Below are 21,867 nucleotides of genomic sequence, written 5' to 3'. Positions count from 1 at the left end.
TGTTACTGTTGCATTGAACATCAAACGAGGGTGGTTAAGATTAGCTGAGGACCCGCCCTCACACACAGATTCAAGTTGAAACTGGCTTTTAACAAGAGGCATCCGAGAAATACAAAAGAACGCATCGTTGTCGCTGCCGCTCCCACTCGACACTTCCTTCGCTCTTAAGGGGGGAAGATATGTTAATGTATTTGGCCCGAGAACACAAGTCGAGGTAATGTACCCGACGCAGACGTGGAGATCTTGCTCTAAAGTGCATGTGCCTACATGCGCGGAAATACGAAACAAGCAAGAAGGTTACAGAACTAGGGGACTTTTTCCCTAGCTATCCTTGGCGGTTTCTATTCCAGGAATTTAAAAAAGCTTGTCATTGCAACCTTTCGCTTTACAGTTAGCCAGGGTCATGGAACAAAAAGGTGTGCTTCGAAGAGGGCTTCAAACTTCGACGGCCTGTGTCAGCTGCCAAGTTGACGACCCTGTGCATTGCATCGCTCCACCATGACGTAAAGCGCTGCGAATTCAGGGTGTCAAGTTGAAACGTACATATGCCCACCGTGCACCGCCCAAGCTTTCGCCATATCGAAAACGAACCTGATAGATAGATCTATCGATATATCTTGGGCCAGATACTCGGCTCTATCAAATCACAGAAAATCTAACCGACGGCCGACCAATGCTTAGCCGATTCATTGCTTTAACCTTCCCATGCCTATACGAGGACTATTCCACGTATATATAAAAAAAGTATAACACGCGGCCCCTGGCCGGTATTACCCGCGGCACGCGAGACCACGGGCTACGCCGATCATGCAAACGAGAAGAAACCCACGCAATGTATTTTAGAAACGCAAAGATGGAATATATCATCCAAGGAAACTGTCAGCCCAATAACCACGTGCCTTTACCTATTACACTACATCGTAAATAGTAGTTTATTATATTTACCAGTATTTATTATCATTTTGAACAAAATTGAAGGAATACATAAATTGCAACCCAATAATCTGCAGGTCTCTTTGGCTAACTAGGCAATTGTACCACGATATATACCTGATAACTACCTAGCTAGTCACACGAAAAACATTTTATTGGATAAAAGAAAATGCCTTAATTATCTCTTTAGTGTATACGACGCAAAATCCGGATACCTGCACCCGAAACCTCCTTCAAAGACATAAGGTTGCTTCTGATCTAACTAAAATACATAATATACATAGACATTATGTTTGAATAACCATGCGCTTGTTTTGCTTTAGTATTCTCATATATATTAGCTACGAAGATCGAGCACAGCTGGCCTAAAAGTCTATGTCAACATCTGTATATGTGGGGCCACATGGAACTAAAACTTAGTTTTTTTTTAAGAAAAAAAAACCGCTAGTTTAGATTAATGGGTCCTCGCCTATAGACCACATTGATCGAGCAAGAAATCTCAGAAATAATCTCAGCCTAGTTTCGTTCCTAGACATTATAAAACGAGGTATCACTTTGTTTGGCCTCGGCCCGGTTTACCGACTTACGAAGGAATACCGTTTTTATCATATTCCTCTTCCAGTTCCATGGATCAACTTAATTCAAATATATCTTATCCAAGGCAGTTGTGTGTTGATTCGTGTGTTATTTTTTGCCATCGAGTCTCGCGAGATCTCGTAGCCAGACTTCCTTGAGCAAATTCAACACATTTGGTCAACTAAGTACTTAACGTAATTAACTAGCAACTACAACAAGCAACTTGACTCTTAAGATCTTAAGAGCGTGACAGCTTCCCATTCCTTTGCCTTCGACGAGATCCAAGACTAAACTGCTAAGGCCGATCTGGGGCAGTTTGTACTAGCAATCCACATTGCATGAGCGTCTCCCAGACCACACATTGCATTGAACCAACTTTGTCAGCTTAACTTACACTTATATACTTAGTTAATACGCCTAGCTCCTATAGGCATAGGCAGCGAATCCCAGCATATGCACGTGCACATGACAATACGCCTTAATGTTCACTATACTACAGAGTATATGGTCCAACATGAGTAGGTACGTAGATAAATCAATATACCAATATATCAAGCATAGGACTGGAGGGCTAACGGTTACCAGCGCGGACCAAGAAAAGTCCTACCTTGACATTATTGATTTACGTCTAGATTCGATTCCATCGAGTGGTCATTCTATTTCGGGATTTTTCATCATGATAGTTTTCCAGATCTCTCCGTTGCCGCGATCTATCACAAGAATCCCGAAGATATCTTGGCGGTACGCTGCCTATGATCTATCAATATTGCCGCAATATCGAGGAGGCCAGGGCTTTCCCATGGCCCAGCTATCTGGCCGCACAAGAAGTTAATAGTACCATATGCCATATCAAAAATTTCTTAATTTTTCTCCACATCGATCATCAAGGGGTTCTATAAGTTGGATTTATCATATAGGTAGCACATGATCATATAAAAAGTGTATTCGGGGCTGATAGAACAACTCACGCTTGATCCTAAACCCTATCAATAGTAGTCCAGACACCCTGAGATGTTGACTTAACATGCGCAAGGGTATTGAAATATTCCGCCAGTTGATTCGATATTCCTTGACAGCAAAACGTTTGGACGTATGTGCGTGGGTACCGAAATAAAGCAATATGTGTAAACGCTGTTTTTACAGCTGCATATAACTGTGGCTATCCTGATTACTCGGAGTCTGGCTTCTTTTTTTTTTCACAGACGATTATGGTGTGATAACATGATGTATTGAGACGGCCTGTATGCGCGCTGAGGAAAGTGGCAAGTCTTAGGAGCCCTCTTGGTGGGCCGTGGTGAACCATACCCATATAATACTTAACCCTCAAAGTACAAAACTCTGAGAAAACGCCATGATGTTATGGCGGATTTAATATCTCAGCCTTCATTGCAGCAGGACTACGGATACGGCACCAGTGCATGGACTTATCGATTGTCAAACTCGATGTCAATATTGCAGCTGCAGAAGCACTTCGGTATATTGTAATGTAACAATGCATGCCAAATGTTAACGCCTATACGTCTCAATTTCAGAACTGTTTTAAAATTATAAAAAGGCTCAATGGCGACTTCGACATTGCAGAACGCCTGACATTCATGGAACCGGATAAGATCCTGACATCGATGATTTTTATTTTATGAACTGTGTGCAATCGATGTAATTGTCTTACACATCGTAGACAAGCAGTACCCACTGTGAAAAAGCCATAGGCGCGCTAAACCTCGTTCACGATGCCTGTTCGAGCAATTCTTCGCGTATCTTCCGCGCTGCGGTGGAATTATAAGGGACCTTTCTTAATTTCAGAGGCTGGCTGTGCTAAACCTAGAGCCACACAAGGTATAGCCTGCGAACTAAAGAGCCCAAATTCCTGCAGCTGCGATCCGATACCAAAGTGTCTATTCACGAGCCAGGGCAGACTTTCTGCAGGTGCAAATTTCATCGACACAGCGCTGCTAGTAAACTGCGCAGAGTGGAGGTAATTGCCCCTGCCCCCGCCGCGGTTTTCCGGACCAAAAGGATTAATTCTTTATTTGCGGGGCGAACCGTGTCCTAGTTCGAATTGCCCGACATTATGATCTAGATTAGAGGAAGTCCCTTGGCAGGTCCAACTACTGTGTAATGCAACATTCAACACGCGCGAAAAGAAAGAAATCCGAGGGCGAAAAGGACCAATAGTCGCCGTTTCACGACGGAAGTTTATCAAAAACTCTCTCTCTCATGATAGCCTCCCAGGAAGGAAAAACTTTCATGTTTTGCCATTGATGATGATATGAGACTATCTCGAGCGTTGGGGCCCGGCTATCGATAAGTGCAAGACATTCGTATGTTTCGCCCTCGAGCTCACCTTTTCTATACCCATAGATCTATCGAAGTTAACCGGTTTCGAGACCTGTCTATTCATAGGGACCAACTAGGCTGAAAGACTTTTGTGTGGTTAATTGCAATGCAGCGATGCCGAATTCCCAGAGCTTGAAACTTTCAATTTAATCTGTAGAAGAAGGCTCCGCGCTGGATCCGTCCCAATTGGCCGGACCCGAGTACTTTTCTCCACCCCTTTGCAGGCCGTGATGAGAGGCGGCATTAGTGCGCACAAGTTAGAATCTTCCAAGGCGCCGCTTCTCAATGCCAGCATGAGTCTGGCCGGCCGTGTTGAAATAATTTCCATACCCTCGCGGCGAGAAACACCATTCTAATCTCAAATCTTTCTAGCTAGCATCATGATCAGATCACAATGATGCCGTTTAGGCGGGAATACAGGTGCCGATGTCAAAGCGGTGGCATATCAACCTTTCTGAACATGAAAAGATCCCCTATCATATTACCTTATATATAAATACTGCGGTCCCTCCATGAATATGTTACTTAACTTTTCGTCGTGACCATCAGCATCACTCGCTTCAGAAAGGTCGATACTACGATTCATTGGAACTTATTTCCGGGTATTGCATTAATATATAATAAATCAAGATGCAATTGAAGTCTCTTCTTTGGGCCTTCGCGGCAGTTACCAGTGTCTTCGCCTCTGCTGTCCCAGAGGATATTGAGAAGCGTAATTACTGTAAGTTATCGACTATGGTACCAATATTACATACTACCACAGGATAAATACTGATATTACATTTATTAGATGGAGCGCCTGCCACTGTTACAAAGTGGTCGACTAAGTACGCCACCAAGTGGTCCACTAAATATGTGACCAAGACCACTACATGCACAAAATGGTCTAAGACACGAACCATCACCAAAACCAAGACTGCTACGAGATGGTCTAAGACGACGACAAAGTGGAATACAAAGTGGAATACGAGATGGAGTACAAAGTGGAATACGAGATGGAACACGAGAACAAACACCAAGACCATCACTAGTACTATCATCAAGCCAGTTGTGACGAAGACCACGACGTTGACTGCAACAACAACCGCTGTATCGACTTCCGTATCGACTTCCGTATCGACTTCCGTATCGACTTCCGTATCGGTCACGACAACCACCCTAACCGAGGTGCCGAGCTCTACTGGCGTAGTTGGTCCAAGATATGCCGGTTGTTACAAGGTTAATCCTGATAATGGCCCTCTGCTCACTGAGAAGCCCTTGAACACCGGTGTGACACCAAAGTCCTGCCAAGAACACTGCTTCTCGAGCTCGACAGATAACTTCCTTTTGGCTGGTCTTACCGGCGGAGAGTAAGTCTCAGCCCACATATAGTCTTCCTCAAAGTCTACATGATACTAATGGTATAAAATTGTGAACAGCACCTGTGTTTGCGGTAACAGCATCGAAAACCCTTGGTTGGAGGTTCTGGATGAGGGTCAATGCGATACCCCCTGTGACGCCGATAATGATGAGTTCTGCGGCGGTACTGGTATCTTTGAGATTTATGTCCAGTCAAAGACCATCGGCCGAAGCATTGGTTGTTACGACGATACCACTCAGAATGACCTCATCTCCGAGGGCGTCTTCACCCACCCTAAGATGACCCAGAAGATCTGCCAGGACACCTGCTTTAGTCAGCAGTTCACCTTTGCTGGTCTTAAGAATGGAAAGTAAGTTTTTAACAACTCTCAATTTTCGATATTTTCAGATAGAATCTAACATCAGCCTCTTAATTAGGGAATGTTTTTGCGGTGACCAGTTTATCAGTGCACCAATCCAAGACGGCACTGATAAATGTACCACAGCTTGCGTCGGCAAGACCGATGAGAAATGCGGAGGTGATGGCTTCGTCGAAGTCTTTGCCCTCACCACTTAAAGCATCTTCGTATAGTTTTATCGAAGGGATACCCTACTTCGCAGTCATTTTATTGTCGAAGACTGCATTTTTTTTGTAATTTTTCTCGACCCGATATTGCTTGGAAGCTGTAGACGTCTTCCCTTTCGGTGGTCACGCATTTCCGATCTTACGATGGAGTCTCTGTCCTATGTATAATTTCTAGTCTATATTATTTAATTTCTCTAATACGTGTCAGCTTAGCGATTTTCGCAGTATATGGACATCTTTGTGGCGGATCGTGGCTAGGTCTAATTTTTTCATCATCAAGATCACTTTCCATCTGTTAATATAATACAATATCGGTCCTTTAACAAGAATATATACAAAGTTTTGATACTTAAGATAATCCTCAAAACTAATGATACTGACACTGGTACATTGCAAACGAATCACCACCTGTATACAGACAGCTATATTAAAGGCTTGGTGCATGTCTGAACTAATTATAATATGCCTGTCCTCATCTCTGGCTCATTCAGCTTGCATGGACATCTTCCAATATGCTTAAGCAATTTATTATTAAATAAATAACAACCGAATAAGATCTAAGAACAAACATACACATACCACTATACTAGACACTAGATATTATAACGGGATGTGGGACTTACTGAGTGCCTAGCTTCCTCAGACGTTCATAATCATAATTTTCTGAGTCGGAGATAACAAGATGGGGATATAGCTCAGTTGGTAGAGCGCTTCCTTAGCGTGGGATAAAATCCTACAGTCTGGATGAGGTCCCGGGTTCAATTCCCTGTGTCTCCAAAGCCTTTGGCTTTCTTCTTTTGCTTTTGTATCTATTAGATTACTACAAATTTTTTTCTTTGGTTTTGCCCTTGAGGTATATAATTTTTAGCCTTCACGATATCGGAAGGAGTTCTTCAAATTTCGCTAGGATCAATGGTTGAAAGAGTTTTTTTTTTCCCAGTTGACAGGGTTTCAAACAGAAGGCAATTCAGACAAAAACTTTGCATATGGCTCCAGAGCGCTAGCGCTAGAGCTATGCAGCTGCATTACAGGCCGGCCATACATCACTTTACACTCGTTGACGATCAATGAATACCTAGTAGTATATAAGTTGATTTAAATTCACCAAGTAGCTACATAACCTGGCAAAGCCCTAAGTTATCATGTTCTTTACAAGAACATTTGAATGGCAAGGGTAAATGATAATTTTGATGAACAAGAATACCACAATTGTTTGAAGCTTTCCGCGTTGTAGCTCACAGCTCGTTACAAGACACTTGAATATATATATGGCACCAACATACTTGATCGTTTAAATGATCAATAGTAACGGTATACCATGTGGCCATTTAATCTATGGCTAGAAGCTAGCTTATCAAAAGCATATTCACATATATATATCTGTTTCAATTCTGTTGTGGTGTCTATGATTTAGGGTGTTCCAAAATTATGGCGTCCCAAATGTATCAGATGTTTTTATATATATGTCGGGTAGAAAAGTGGGCCTGTTAATATTATTACATTGAGTAACTATTTACTTACTTTATTTGGGGCAAAATCAATTACCTATATATTCTAGGGACTGGTTTATAAGCTGTTATTTTTAGGGTAGCGTGTATACTTTCAAACTGGTTTATAGGCTGGCGGTTTACAAGCTTATTCACAGGTTGGTGGTTTATAGGTTGGCTAGGGTGGTTTGTGGGTAGTTAGTTTATCTACCTGCGAACCAGCTTATAATATAATCCAATTAGTAGATCAGCTAGTAAGTTAGCCAGTAAGTTAACTAGGAAGCCAGTTCGCATATCTTTAATCTAGTAAATAGGTTAGTAGATAGGCTGGTGGGCAGCCAATTTATTTGTTTGCAAACCAACTTATAATCCAGCTAATGATAGGCTAGGTTGTAACACGTGTAAGCACTTGGTATAGCTTAAAGCAGGTAAATTGGTTTTCAAACGTAATTAGGGGGTCTACTTTTTCGTTCAATATATATTTAGTATATACTTAGTCTCGTATCCAGATATATACTTAAGTAAACATCTGACGTATTTGGGACGCCATACAAAATATCTCAGAATGTATAAAGTAGAATACATCTGCTCAACCACTTAGGTACCTAATTAATATAATTGCAACTATAGATCTATAGTTGATCAACTACGGGTATACAGCTTGGGTAATGGATGAAATAACGAGAAAGACATAGATATGGAATTCAAATAGTACCGTGAGGCGAATCATCTAAACTACCACACACACCAAATACTCAAATACTATGTACTGAATCAGACAAATAATCAGGATGATTAGCTGGCCGCTTAATTAATAATACAGGCACTATCGCTAACATATGAAGAAATAAACTAATGGCAAATAAAAAACGTTTAACCCCTTCCCTAACAAGTTATAATATGCATATAACTACTAGGCGATGCACTGTAGCACTTGATACAATCGCCTCAAGATCAAACCCTCAAAAAAATAAACCCCAAACAACAACCTATAACATAAACCTAAAACCCTTACCCTCACCTGGAACATAAGTTCCAGCCTCCGCCTGGCCTCTCGCCCTCCTCAAATAATCCTCATCCCTTTTTCTATTCTCCTTCGCCAACATAACCCTCAACCAAAATGCTAACCCAGCAACAGCTAACATGAAAGCTCCACATATTGTCATCCCCATTGTATAGTATGGCCCATCTCGAGCCGGGTATAACCTTGTTCCTAATAGAGGTCCGCATTGCCCTACTAAGTTCAGGATAGCGACACCGGTACCCCTTCCCTCGGCACTCTCAGAGTTTCCAATAGTCCAGGGGATAATAATAGCAATCGCGGAAAAGATACCCGATGCTGCGAAATATACCGCCGCGTATCGCCATTTCCAATCTGACAATCCTAACTGTGGAGCGAACGCTAAGATGCCATACCCAAAGGCTCCAGCCAAGGCGCAGTTTATGACGAATATGCTTCGAGAGTGTAACCGGTCTGAGAAGTAGGAAACTAGAATAACGGTGATGAATGCGACCACATATGGCGGAGCTGAGAGAGCTTGGGAGGCGAGGGCGGTGTTGCCCATTTCATTGATGATTGTGGGAAGAAAAACCGGGAGTGAAGAGAAGGCGACATTGCAGGAGAAAAACATGAGCTTGCCAGGATTAAAGTGGTGTTAGTTTAAAGGGAAATAACCCGTATATGATACATAAACTTACAGCTGTTAACCAATTCTGCAGCTCCCCTAGAGCTATCATGACTTCTCGCCAGTCAAATCTACCACTATTGACATTTTTCGACGTGACGGCTTTGAAGAAACTCATCCGTCTCTGTCGCCTGCTGTGACCTTGCAGTCTAATAACCGCAATCTGCCTTTCTTCTTCGTTTTTCAAAAACCAGGCATCACCGGGGCCATCAGGTATGTACCACCACGCCACCACTGCGGCGATCAGACTGGGCCATCCTTCAATAATGAACAATGCCCGCCACGGCGCCAGTCCAGTGCTGAGCGATGTTAAGAGATATGCGAGGCTACCAGCATAGGCGGTAGATAATGGCGCAGCCGAGATGAAAAGGCCAGTACGAAAGGCGAGTTCTTCACGCTTGTAGAAGAAAGAAAGATAAAATGGTACACCCGGGCCGAATGCTGCTTCGGCGATACCCAGCGCAGCACGGGCAAGCAGCAGACTAGAATAATTTGGGACGATGCCCTCTACATTTCGAAGTTATCTGTTAGCTACGACTAGGCCAAGTAGTAGTCGGAAAAATGGATATGAAAATGGCTTCTAGGTTGACTTACGAAGTGAAGCTACAAGTCCCCAACTTTAGCTTGAGTAGTTCATCGATCAGCTTTCGGTCCCGCACTAAGGCGATAAATATATGGGAGGAGCTTACCCTGCGACACAAACGGCTACATAAGCGTGTGCAGGAAAGACTTTCCATAGTAGCGCCATCCATTCGAAAAGCTACCGTTTTTTTTAAAAGACGAATTAGCATAGATTCAAGGTTTATTAGGGTTTAAAGAATTCGCGCGGGCTCACGATGTAAGTAATATAGAACGCTGTGAGCAGCCATTCATACTGCCCATGCGACATCTCCAGATCTGCTTCCATCCCCGCTATACGTGCCTAACATAGCAAACCATGTTAATTTGCGTGCGTTCCTGGAACTTAATTCGACGACGTCAGACTCACGTTTCCAATGTCTATTCCAATGAGCTTAATTGTTAGCCAATAAAACTGAACATTCCACAGTTCTCCCCCCAAAACTCGGTATAGAAACACTCACTAGACCGATCTAAAAAGCTCAACATGTACAACAACGCCAGGAAAGGTACTAGATAACGATCGAATCTCCTGATAACACGGTTCGTCTCTTCCGTTGTATACAAGAGATACGTCTCGTCCAGATCGGAGTCATCGGATTCATCGTCGGTGACAAGAACATGGTCTAAAGGCTCGGTGCCCAGAGTATTTCGACGGAATATCTGAAGTTCGATGTTTTCAGCTGGGGGTGCTTCGTTGTGGGGAAGCTCATCGGGTGCCAGGTCCTCGCTCGAGCGGTTGTTGTGAGATAGAAGGCGAGAGGTTGACATCTTATGGTGGTATCGATATGATATTATGGAGTCGGAAAGGTATCATGACTTCGAGAGCATGACTTCCACGCGGGCATTCGATAACAGTCAAAGTTCTAGGCTTCAAATTCCGAGCTGCGATCTGGTACGTAAGAAAAGGGTGTCTGTTGGTGGCGCGACAAACATGAATGAATTCGAAGAAGTCGCGCGACGCTAATTAGCAGAGTTATCTCAAACGAGATTGCAGGCCTTCCAGTCCTTTCACGATCACAATTGCACAGGAGATTATATAATTTCAGGGCCAAAATAAGGAGAAGGAGAAGGAGAGAAGTATTGTAATCTTCAGTTCGGATTATCGACATCGCACCAATGCGCCCGTTCAAACCCCAGAACGCCCTTTGCAACCATATATATATAAAAAGCAACCTCTAGATCAAATAGCACCAAGTCACCACACCACCACCGTCTCAAAACACATCTGCCATCGCCATTCGTACGGGGTTAAGACCAAAAAAAACCTGGTATTCTAACCAATCGGTTTCATCTTCTTCTTTTTCGCAGGTTGTTTGCCCTTCTGGAAATCTCGCCATGAGCTAATTCTCTGGTCTCTGGTATCTTCCCATGCCTGCTCGTTCTCCCGCTTCCGCTTCCTCGCCTCGATCTCTGCGTCGGCCTTCCGCTGTTCTCGACCCTCCTCAGCCATCTGTGCCTTCATCTGCTTTCGTTTCCTTAGTTCATTATCGATAAGGACCTCCTTTGTTTTCTCTCTCCAGTCCTTCTTAAAGGCCTCGGATTGTAGGTCGGGGTGATCCACAGTCCACTTTCGCTCTCTGATCAATAGCATCCTAGCGTCGGCAATAGCTTCGTCGAGCCTAACCCGGGTCTTTTCCTCCATCAATTCGTTCTGCGCTTTCTTAAGACGGTCAAAAGCGTCTGGCGCTTGTGGATTTTTGGTCTTGTCAGGGTGGATCAGTAGCGACTTTTTTCGGTATTGCATCTTGATGTCAGACTCAGGAACACCCGGCTGGAGGTCCAGGACAGCATATCTAGAAAACAATTGACATAGTTAACAAGCCGATTCGCAACCAAACATTAACAGCTAGTAGTAAAACTTACGCGTCGAGTTTGAAGGCATTTAAGATCCCTGGAATCCACTGATTAGTATCGATGACATGGAATCTGACTCGGGCCCAGACTTGAATCTTGTCTGTAGGATTGCATAAACATACTTTGAATCTCCGTGTCCTATAATAAACAATTAGCCATAAGCTAGCTTCATGTATATTCTGAAGCCACAGAAAGTCGCAGAGATAGTACCTTGCGGAACTCAAGCTCCTCCCGCTCGATCGCACTCAATGACTCCTTATCAATCTCAACCTCTCCTTCCGGTTCCTCCACCTTAGTCGGTTCCTCTTTTTTCTTCTCAGCGGCAGCCGACATCTCCACGTTTATTTATGGTATCCCGATCGATTTTTGTATCGTTGCGTAGACGTGGAGCCGAAACCGTATATGTTGAATCGCAAGCTGATAGAACCGCGCCTTGTTTGTATGTGTGTGTGAGTTTGTGTGGTTCTGTTGTCGGTGGGTAGTGGCGGCAGCTCATCTGCACAACTCGTCTCGGCCCAAAAATACCAGCCAGCTGCAGAACGAGCAAATGATCCCTGCTGAAATTTTTCGCGACCGATTCAAATCTTCAAATCTTCAAAACCTCACTGCTTTTCACCAACCACAAGAGCGACGGTCGACAGAGTTGGCAGAACACAACCAGATACTTTTACAATGGCCAAAGGTGCCAAATTACCCGGCTCATTGCCGCAGCTAAAACCTCGCCGCAAAGAATCGAAATCTCTAAAGCGAAAGCGTGAAGAGGAAGAACTCGAAAACCTCGAAAAGGCGGCGCAAGAGTTCGTATGTCGTCTACCTCTTTCTAGACGTCATGATATAGCTTTAGAACTGCTCTAACAAGTATGGACTATGTATAGGATCCCTCTAATCTTACGAAATTCACCGATCTTCCATTGTCTAGACAGACCGCCAGTGGCCTCGACAAGTCGCATTTCAAAGTCCCCACCGACATTCAGCGAAAAGCAATACCCCTCGCACTGAAAGGCAAAGATATACTCGGTGCTGCCAAAACTGGTAGTGGAAAGACTTTGGCATTCCTAATACCCGTATGCCATTTCACTCGCCGGTTATCTATTTTTGGAAATCTTCACTCACAATCCTTCTCTCTGGTCACTGTTAGGTACTCGAAAAACTTCATCGTGCGAAATGGACACCCGACGACGGCTTAGGCGCTCTCATAATTTCGCCGACCCGCGAACTTGCAATTCAAATATTCGAAGTCCTCCGTAAGATCGGCCAGCGTCACTCTTTTTCCGCCGGCCTCGTAATCGGTGGTAAAAACCTCCAAGATGAAAGAGAGAGGCTCGGTCGGATGAATATCCTCGTTTGCACGCCCGGCCGTATGAAACAACATCTAGAACAGAATCCCGATCTCGATACTTATAATCTACAGATCCTTGTACTGGATGAGGCAGATAGAATACTGGATATGGGATTTAAAGATTCAATCGATGCAATTGTTCAAGGTATTCCAAAGAGCCGACAGACACTATTGTTTAGTGCGACTCAAACAAAGAATGTGAACGATTTGGCTAGGTTGAGTTTGAAGGACCCGGAGTACGTAGCTGTTCACGAGGCCGCAAGTGCGGCTACACCAGGAAAACTACAGCAACATTACATTGTCACCCCGTTACCGGAAAAACTGGATATTCTGTGGAGTTTCATAAGAGCCAACGTCAAGTCGAAAATACTGGTGTTCTTTTCGTCGACAAAACAGGTCAGATTTGTCTATGAGACCTTCAGACAGATGCAGCCCGGTATTCCGCTGTTACATTTGACGGGGAAACAGAAACAGACAGCAAGATTGGAGGTTTCCGCCAAATTCTCGAGTTCGAAAAATGCGTGTTTGTTTGCCACAGACGTAGTGGCTAGAGGTTTAGATTTTCCGGCAGTGGATTGGGTTATTCAAGCGGACTGTCCTGAAGATGCAGACACCTATATTCATCGTGTGGGCAGAACAGCAAGGTACGAGAGAGATGGTAGAGGAGTATTGTTTCTATGTCCGACGGAAGAGAAAGGTATGCTGGAAAGGCTTAAGACAAAAAAAGTGCCAATCGAGAAAATCAACGTCAAGCAGAACAAAAAGCAGAGTGTGCAGAATCAACTTCAGGGGATTTGTTTTAAAGACCCGGAGATCAAGTACCTCGGGCAAAAGGCATTTACAAGCTATGCAAGAAGCGTGTATGTGCAAAAAGATAAGGATATCTTCGACTTAGAAAAGCTACCGCTTCAAGAATTCGCGACTAGTTTGGGCCTTCCGGGTGCCCCTAGGATAAAGTTCCTAAAAGGAGAGGATACAAAGCAGAGAAAGAACGCACCAAGGGCACTGTTGAAAGACGAGGACAGCAGCGACGATGCAGAAAGCGGTGAGGAAGATACTAAGAAGGAGAAGAAGAAGGAGGTGCGGACGAAATATGATAGAATGTTCGAAAGACGTAAGTTTTCCTCCACTAACGGTGCATCTGGTCCTGGTGAACGTACTAACCATTTACAGAAAATCAAAATATCTTCACATCGCATTACACCGGCATGGTGCGACATGGAGAAGAGGAAGAAGAAGAAGAGAGGGATGAGGACTTCCTTGCAGTTAAAGGTCACGGCTATGGCTCCGATACCGAAGACAACAAAGGTCCGAACAACGGCCAAAAGTTCATTCAAGTACACGGCAAAGATCCATTACTGGTGGACTCGAAACGACGAGAGAAACTGGCAACCTCGAAGAAGGCTTTGCTCAAATATAAAGGCAAAGGTACCAAATTGGTATTCGACGAAGAAGGTGAAGCACATGCAATCTATGAATTTGAGGATGAAGAGGAGTTCAAGAAAGCTGGCGATGCAGAGGAACAGAGAGGCAAATTCTTGGCAGAAGAAAAGAAGAAGGTCAGCGCTGCTGATGAAGAAGATAAGAACGTGGCGAAGGAGAAAAGGAGGGCGAAAAAAGAGAAGCAGAAGGCGAGGATGCAAGAGGATGGCGATGAAGAAGAAGAAGGGTTCACTGGCGGGTTGCCACTTATACCGTATGAAGATTTCGATGCCAGGAGGGAAGAGAGTGACGACGATGAAGCACCAGAACTTGTCCAAGAAGAGGATAGGCCAGCGAAGAAACAGAAGAAATGGTTTGAAGACGATTCTGAAGAAGAGCGAAAGAAGAAGAAGAAGGCCAAGAGAAAGGGTAAAGTTGTCGAGATGCAAGAAGAGCCGGAGACTTTGGACGACCTAGAAGCCCTCGCTGCCGGATTACTTGCATAGAGAAACCTTATCTTCAGGTCGCACCGTGTACGAATATAAAATACCTATAACCATGGAGTCTATGCTTGTCCATTTATCCAGAGCCGCAGGGTTTACAGAATTCGAATATGGCGCATTCGATTGTGATACCATTGCGCCCTTGAGATACCATTCCACAAGATCAAGAAGTATAATACACGGCGACAATCTTTATATATTTAGATATAATCTTACTACCTAAATACCTATTATATGCCATGATGTTCTACACTGAGTACACATTTGAATACTTGGTATACTTACTATTTAGACTTAGACCTGGCTGATTGTTCGTATCGCCCGGCTTTTAACCAGGATTTAGGCGTGTTAGCATGTTGGCCAGTCCAAACCACAAACGAGCCAGCCTAATCTGAAGCTACTTCCCCACGCGGCCTTCTCTCCTCCCAGCTCTTGACCTGTCGCCGGCATAGCTCCTGAATCCAGCTTTCGTATAGTCCTTTCTGCTTCTGTTCTTGTACAATACCAAAATAATACCCTTTGTTCTTGCGATTGCTTTCCTTCCTTCTTTCTTTCCTACCATAAAACATACACATCGGATATCGGCGGGTTATTTGATATGGCGCGCAAAGCCCGCCAGAAAATTAGCTATGGTAATAATACCTCTTCCCTGCGACTGTCGCAATGATGCCGTGGAACCTCCGCAAGTGATGGACTAACAAGATTGATATATCACTGCAGTGCTGCCGCTCCCGAACTCTCCAGGAGGACATCGGCTCGGTGTGAATTCTCTCGCTCTCGATCTCCGAGGAACCCTGTACGTCAATTAATTGTAACCCGAGTGTCATGCATTGTTCGAAGCCCGCCGTCGCGTGAGAGATTCGAGGCCGCAGGGCGAAACAGCGCAGACAATCACAGGCGCTCAAGAGATAGAATATTATATCTAACTTGAATTCTATGATACCTGCAGCTATTCTGCCGGTCGCGACGGCGTCATTTGCGCTTGGGATATCCAAACCGACTTGACGGCTCCATCAGACCCCTCTCTTGCGAACGGGGATACACCAACGTCAAGGCCGCGGCCACCAGCATCAACATTCAAATCCCAGGTTCAAGCGCATACTCATTGGGTCAATGATCTCGCTTTAACCTCCGATTCTTCTGCAGTCGTATCCTGCTCGTCCGACTTGACGGTCAAGCTCTGGCGTCCGTCCTCCAAGGCCCCGCCTTCCGATCTAGGCAACCACAGCGACTATGTCAAATGTGTGGTCGCATCTGGGCCCGCTTCCAAAACGAGTGGAACATGGGTCGCCTCTGGTGGACTTGATCGTAAGATTTTCCTCTGGGATCTCTCTGGTCAAGGCGAACAATCATGCATCGATGTTGGCGATGGTGGCGACAAGGATAACCCGAAGGGATCGGTCTACTCACTTGGTATAGGCGGTGGTATTCTCGCATCTGGAGGGCCCGAAAGCGTCGTCAGGCTTTGGGACCCAAGGTCCGGAAAGCCAATTACCAAGTTTGTCGGCCACACCGATCTCGTCAGGTCTATCCTGATTTCTGAAGATGCAAATATTATACTCTCTGCCTCATCGGACGCCACTGTGAAGATGTGGTCTGTAACTGGCGGCCGTTGTTTACATACCCTCACGATGCATAATGACAGTGTGTGGTCACTACACTCATCACATCCTCAACTCGAGCTTTTCCATTCCGCCGATAGAACCGGGCTAGTTGCTAAGACGGACATCAGGAACATCGGAGAGATCGAGGAGGGTATCTGCGTGGCTGTTTGCCAGGAGAATGAAGGTGTAAACAAAGTTATCGCGGATGGCGGGCTAGGGGATTACATTTGGACTGCTACATCGAGTTCAAGGATACATCGCTGGCTAGACGTTGATACCAATGCGGAGATAGTATCGCCAAAGGAGACCGTACCAGTGGCTTCAAGGTCACCTGCGCTACCTGGGCTGCCCATCTTGCACCAACACCGACCTTCCAATGCCTCTATAGCTACTGTCGTCGGGTACCCGAAGAAGTCGAACAAGCCAATGATTCAACTAAGCTCAATCTTGAAATTATCAAATACATCGGCATTCACGACACACGATGTTAGAGACCCCGACGAGGTTACCATATACTCTATCCCGCAAGCTAGGCATGCATCCATCACGGAAGCAATGATGGGGGTGGAGGACACCGGGGACACAAAGCCGATTTTTGACCAACCAGATGAAACAATCGAAGGCCAGAATGGGTTGATAAAGCACATTCTCCTCAATGACAGGAGACGCGTATTGACCGTTGACTCAGCCGGAGACGTTCTTGAGTGGGATCTTGTCAGGGTATGTTATTCTTCCCCCGTTATTCACGGCGGCACATGAAAGGTGTATTAACAGTATTATACAGTGCACGGTTCTGAAGCAATGGGGTAAGCGGCATATTGAAGAAGTCCAGCGCGAGATTAATCCCCGCGAGAATTTGTCAAATTGGTGCCAAGTTGATACTCGAACCGGCCGACTCGCTTGCGTGCTTGAGGAGAACTACTGTTTTGATGGAGAGACCTACGCCGATGAGGTTGAGCTAGAGGAGAAAATCGATTTCCGAGACGACCATAGAATTAATCTTGGAAAATGGGTTTTGAGATACCTCTTCTCGAATCTCATTGACGAAGAAATCCGCCGGGATGATGCATACCGGAAGGAACTTGCGGCAGCACAAGCGGCGAGAGAGGCGGTGCGACGGCAAAATGCACCCTCTGCAATAAGCTTACCAGGACCACCATCTCATCTTCACGATCCTCTTACACCTTCCGCTGCGACCCCAAGGCCCGGCCTTAATGGTTTATCGGGTGCTCAATACCCCCAAACACCAGGAATGTCGATAGGCCTCGCTACCCCTGCCATCGCCCACTTCCCTAGTAACACACCCAGTGGATCAGTCCTCCCCCCTATGGCGGAAGAAGAGAGAAAATCTGGAGATAAACCCAGTGCTTCGGAAGATAACGACTATTTTTCATCCATACCATCCAAGCCCAAGGACGAAGAGCTATCAGCTGCAAACACCACTGGCCCTTCGACAACAGCAACAACCCCAGGCGGCGTCCCGTCGACCGCAGAACCCCCCGCTGCTGCCACTCCAGCGGCAACCTCTAAGCTCTCCCTCGCTAAATTCTGGGGCAAGAAATCTAAACAAAGTGAAGAGAAGAAGCCGGAGGAGCCAAAGCCGGAGGAGCCAACCGAACCCGTCAAACAACCTGAGCAATTTGATGATACCCTAGCGGGCGTTCTTAAGCGTATCAGGCAGTCTTACGAAATATACAGCCCAGACAGGCTAAACCCAGATTTCACCATTAAATCTGCAATTTGTCCCTCTCTACCCTCAGAAACACCTGTACTAAAGCACCCGCCTGAAATGGTGTTGATCATTCAAGAAGACTCGCCAGATTCTGGGGGTATGAAGGACGTTTACAGGGGTACCGTAGGAGCCCTTGGCGATGAGGCCGATGAGCTAGAAAAAGTCCTCCCAGGATGGGTCGCTGATGCAATCTTGCTTAACAAAGTACCATTGAAGGAAGTCGTGAAAGTCAGCTTTGTATTGGTACCTTGGAAGGACAAACTGGCAAGCATTGGTGATGCAACCGATCCGTGAGTTTCCCCTCCCCGAATTTCACATTATCTCTAGCAATATCATTATTATCGATATCATTTCTAGGGCATATATAGCTAACAAATATAGGCTGGGCAGCAACAACCGTTTAAACGCAAACCGTATGCTCCGCGCACGGAAAATTGTCACATATATTTACGACAGACTTGACCCATTACCTGCACAAGCCGGTGGGCCGGGTACGGACTTTGGAGATGAGAAGAGAAAACCAGAGGATTGGCTTGAGTTAATTATCAAGGATGAGGTGGTCCCGCTGAATATGACATTGGCGACCATGAAGGCCCATGTGTGGAGGACCGGTGGAGACGTAGTTGTACACTATAGAATCAAAGATGGGGAGGAACCGATTGAGAGGGTTAAAGTGGTTGAAGCGCCTACAGAAGAAGAAGAAACGCCTGAAGGAGCGAAGGAGGAAACGAAGGAGGAGGTACCAGACACGAAGGAAGAAAAAACGGAGTGAAGGTTGTAACACAGAAACTTTGTTAGATACGCTCTTGCATGTTATAATAGCGATACTTTAGATGCGATTGTTCTAATGCCTTTGTATATCAAACTAACATCGAGCGGAATTGGGGTTGGAGCCCATGCATATCTATCGAACCTGTGGTTATCTTGTAAGTAATCGTTGTATCAACGAGAGACTTATACTCAGCCCGTGTGCCCTAGGCCGTTTTGCTGCTTGTAGTACATCATGTCTACACACCTACCCATGTAACGCCATTAGAGCCATTCGGTATCATCTATGCCGCGGCGTACCAGGACTGTGTGCTCGTATGTACATAAGCCATATGCACCCTTTCACTACAAATACACGTATGACCACAGTTCGACGAGTTGAGATATCTCGGAGGGTCTCCTACAAAGACGGCTAGACCAACTATTGGATCCTTCTGCTTCGGCTTGCTTGGCCCTCGGAACGAAGAATCACCGCATACAGCGGCAAGCCCGTTCAGCAGAGTGGGTCCACGATGTCATTCGAAAAAGTGATAGACGCTCCTTCTCCTGAAGCCAAGGAAACAATATTTTTAGCCTCGAGATCATGTGCGAACTGTGTAGTGCCTCAAATTCTTGCTTGCAGATACATTGTGGAGTATAATGCCTCGAGACGAATATGAGTGGCTAAAGACCAAGCACTCGAAGCCAGAATGAGGGTTCGAGGGCCCACCTGAAAATTCGGATCGGCTAATTGGAGGCAAAATACACTGTTCCGATGCAGGCGAGAAGCAGTTTCCTTGCTGGACCCACTTCACAGGATTCTAACCTGGATTACTCTGTAAAGCATCGGTGACTTTTTCCTGCTCTCTTAACATTTCTATCCGGACCAATATAACAGTTGAAAATTTTACGTGAGTAAGACAAGTTGACCTTGCCACACGCAGTACATGTACACATGCATTTTGTGAATATTATCCTTTGCAGCATGAACGATGAGGAATTTATGCATAAACCAAAAAACCAAGGGAAACTGTTTCGTGACCCGATAATTGTGGGGCCTTCTATTTTGCGCTCGAGTCGAATCAGACGAATTTGAACAGACCACAGACCCTGCGATATTCATTACATGCCCTTCGGATCCCTTATCAATCAAATGTTAACAACGACTCCAAACAAAACAGAAGGCGCCGGCGCGGGACACGCCTTCCCCTCCTCTCTTAATCCCATTCCGATCCAATTGGCGTCGATCAATTAATCCACCTTCATGCATTTAGGAGTTGAACAGGACCCAGAAAGGCTACACCCAGAAGTCAGAAAATGTCCGCGGACAAGAGGACCCGTTGAATTTAAAGTTCACTAACGGTCATCCACGCTGCCGCCCGTGCACGGCTTCCATATTCGCTTATCCTATGCATATTGAACTAACCTTTGGAGCTTCCTCCCGGGCAGAGTAGATCTATGCCAGATTGTAGCATGAACGGTTGGAAAACTTGCCCACCGGTGCCGCGAGCCCCCACAACCGCAAAAACTACGATACGGGCAACGGTACAGGATATATTCCCGCCGCGGATGACCTTCCGAATTGACGACGACACATAAATAACCAAAGGAGCGAAGGGAGAAACGAAAGGTTTAAAACTTTGTGATTTATGCATATATGCAAGCAAATGCGCAGAATCAAGGAGGTTTTGCAGAAAGGCAGCTACGAAGCTGGCCACGGAAGGTAGCCCTGAGTTTATTTACTAATGATATCTACAAACATACCCTGGCAACAAAGCGTCGAAGAGGATACCTATCGCAAAGTGGCTAGATCTATAAATAAGAAAAAATCCACCGGAACCGAGCGCCAGATCGTGAGGCGTCTACCCTATCCCCGTCATCATCCAAAATAGAGTCTAGAGCATCCCATTCTCCTCGTGGCGACGTAGGGACAAGACATAATAAGTGGAGCTAATTTGTTTATGTAGAGGTACAAGTTAGAAGAACTTTTTGATGCCCGGTGCCTAAGTCGCGGATTCGGATGTTTCCTACTCTAGCTCCCCGAAACCTTTGGGAAAACTCGAGATATAGCTGTTGGAGAAGCTGAATATTGATAACCCAGCTATAAAAATATCAGCCATATTATAGAGTATACAGAAACTTTAAATTTTTGAGAAAAGGCTTATGCTTACCAACATATAATGGGCTGAATATATACCCCAGTATAATTACTAGAGGCAAAATATACCCAAAAATCACCGCTAGTCGGTGCACAACTATAAAATTTAAAATTCCAATTGAAATATTAACCACAGTCCGTATGGATGTAAACATTACCGCCGGCTTGGCCAATTAGTCAATTGATCGATCGTTACGAACATTTCTCCGTCAACCGTATATTGCGTCCCTAAACGTGATAATCTTTCAACGGGGAACCGGAACGTACAGGGTATAATTTTTTGTTGGCCATTTCATCCCGTATCTATTACAAAAAGGCGTGCTGACTCTATCTTTATCTTATTTCTTTTCTATCTTGCGGACGATCTAGTAACGGGCTCTGCGCTTTTTCAAATTGCAAACCCTGATCTTCCAAACCGATAAGAACCTGAATCAATCAATCAAACGCATATGCAGTCGGGCGCCCCTTATACCTGCCCCAGGAAGTCTGTATGTCGATAGTTATATATATGCTTTTTTCTCCCCCCTAGGTGAGAACACTTAGCTATTTTAGAAACAAGCTAGTCAATCGACCTGCGTTGCTAGTGTTGTATTTCAGTTATCAAACTATGAATCAATCGATCAATTGATCAATTGCATTAATTAGAGTTGCAATCGCGGGCATAGCTTAGGTTCAATAGGTCCCAGAAAATCCAAGAGGTTAAGATGCCAACTTGGGACACCGTTTCATGTGATCATGTAGTCCCTGTTCCAATACTCTCATAGCTCTTATTTTAAGTGCGAACTCCGGCTCGGTTTAAAACGGCCCCAGGGCGCCATTCTAGCTTAAACCAAGTCGGCTTGGGGCCATTTGGTTTGTGAACAGTACTGATATAAACGTATACTTCCAGATTCAAGCAAAGGTTTCATATGATGTCACATGGTTCAGTATGGTATACTTGAGGCG

General features: G+C 45.0%; 5 protein-coding genes across 5 annotated transcripts; 3 read left to right on the top strand and 2 right to left on the bottom strand.

Moving 5' to 3' along the window:
• Positions 1–4,476: 4,476 nt before the first annotated feature.
• On the top strand, positions 4,477–5,761 carry AOL_s00006g367 (uncharacterized protein; the record flags this gene model as incomplete). Its single annotated transcript, XM_011119676.1, has 4 exons — positions 4,477–4,567; positions 4,637–5,195; positions 5,265–5,555; positions 5,623–5,761. The coding sequence occupies 4 exons, from the start codon at positions 4,477–4,479 to the stop codon at positions 5,759–5,761; spliced, it is 1,080 nt and encodes a 359-aa protein (XP_011117978.1).
• Positions 5,762–8,246: 2,485 nt separating this feature from the next.
• On the bottom strand, positions 8,247–10,331 carry AOL_s00006g366 (uncharacterized protein; the record flags this gene model as incomplete). The annotated part of the gene is made up of 7 exons (XM_011119675.1): positions 8,247–8,891; positions 8,956–9,449; positions 9,537–9,559; positions 9,632–9,702; positions 9,778–9,864; positions 9,931–9,941; positions 10,025–10,331. The coding sequence occupies 7 exons, from the start codon at positions 10,329–10,331 to the stop codon at positions 8,247–8,249; spliced, it is 1,638 nt and encodes a 545-aa protein (XP_011117977.1).
• Positions 10,332–10,836: 505 nt separating this feature from the next.
• On the bottom strand, positions 10,837–11,750 carry AOL_s00006g365 (uncharacterized protein; the record flags this gene model as incomplete). Its single annotated transcript, XM_011119674.1, has 4 exons — positions 10,837–11,356; positions 11,427–11,454; positions 11,540–11,555; positions 11,628–11,750. The coding sequence occupies 4 exons, from the start codon at positions 11,748–11,750 to the stop codon at positions 10,837–10,839; spliced, it is 687 nt and encodes a 228-aa protein (XP_011117976.1).
• A 339-nt stretch (positions 11,751–12,089) lies between these two features.
• Positions 12,090–14,684, top strand: AOL_s00006g364 (uncharacterized protein; the record flags this gene model as incomplete). Its single annotated transcript, XM_011119673.1, has 4 exons — positions 12,090–12,218; positions 12,293–12,481; positions 12,556–13,870; positions 13,930–14,684. The coding sequence occupies 4 exons, from the start codon at positions 12,090–12,092 to the stop codon at positions 14,682–14,684; spliced, it is 2,388 nt and encodes a 795-aa protein (XP_011117975.1).
• Positions 14,685–15,279: 595 nt separating this feature from the next.
• AOL_s00006g363 (uncharacterized protein) lies at positions 15,280–18,789 on the top strand (the record flags this gene model as incomplete). Its single annotated transcript, XM_011119672.1, has 5 exons — positions 15,280–15,313; positions 15,402–15,477; positions 15,631–17,005; positions 17,070–18,307; positions 18,399–18,789. 5 exons carry the CDS (start codon positions 15,280–15,282, stop codon positions 18,787–18,789), a joined length of 3,114 nt encoding a protein of 1,037 aa, XP_011117974.1.
• Positions 18,790–21,867: the final 3,078 nt, after the last annotated feature.

This window comes from Orbilia oligospora (assembly GCF_000225545.1).
Source record: "Orbilia oligospora ATCC 24927 unplaced genomic scaffold scaffold00006, whole genome shotgun sequence".
Taxonomy (NCBI): Eukaryota; Fungi; Ascomycota; class Orbiliomycetes; order Orbiliales; family Orbiliaceae; genus Orbilia; species Orbilia oligospora.
Note: the sequence above shows the minus strand (reverse complement) of the source record. Positions and strands in the feature narration are given on the sequence as shown.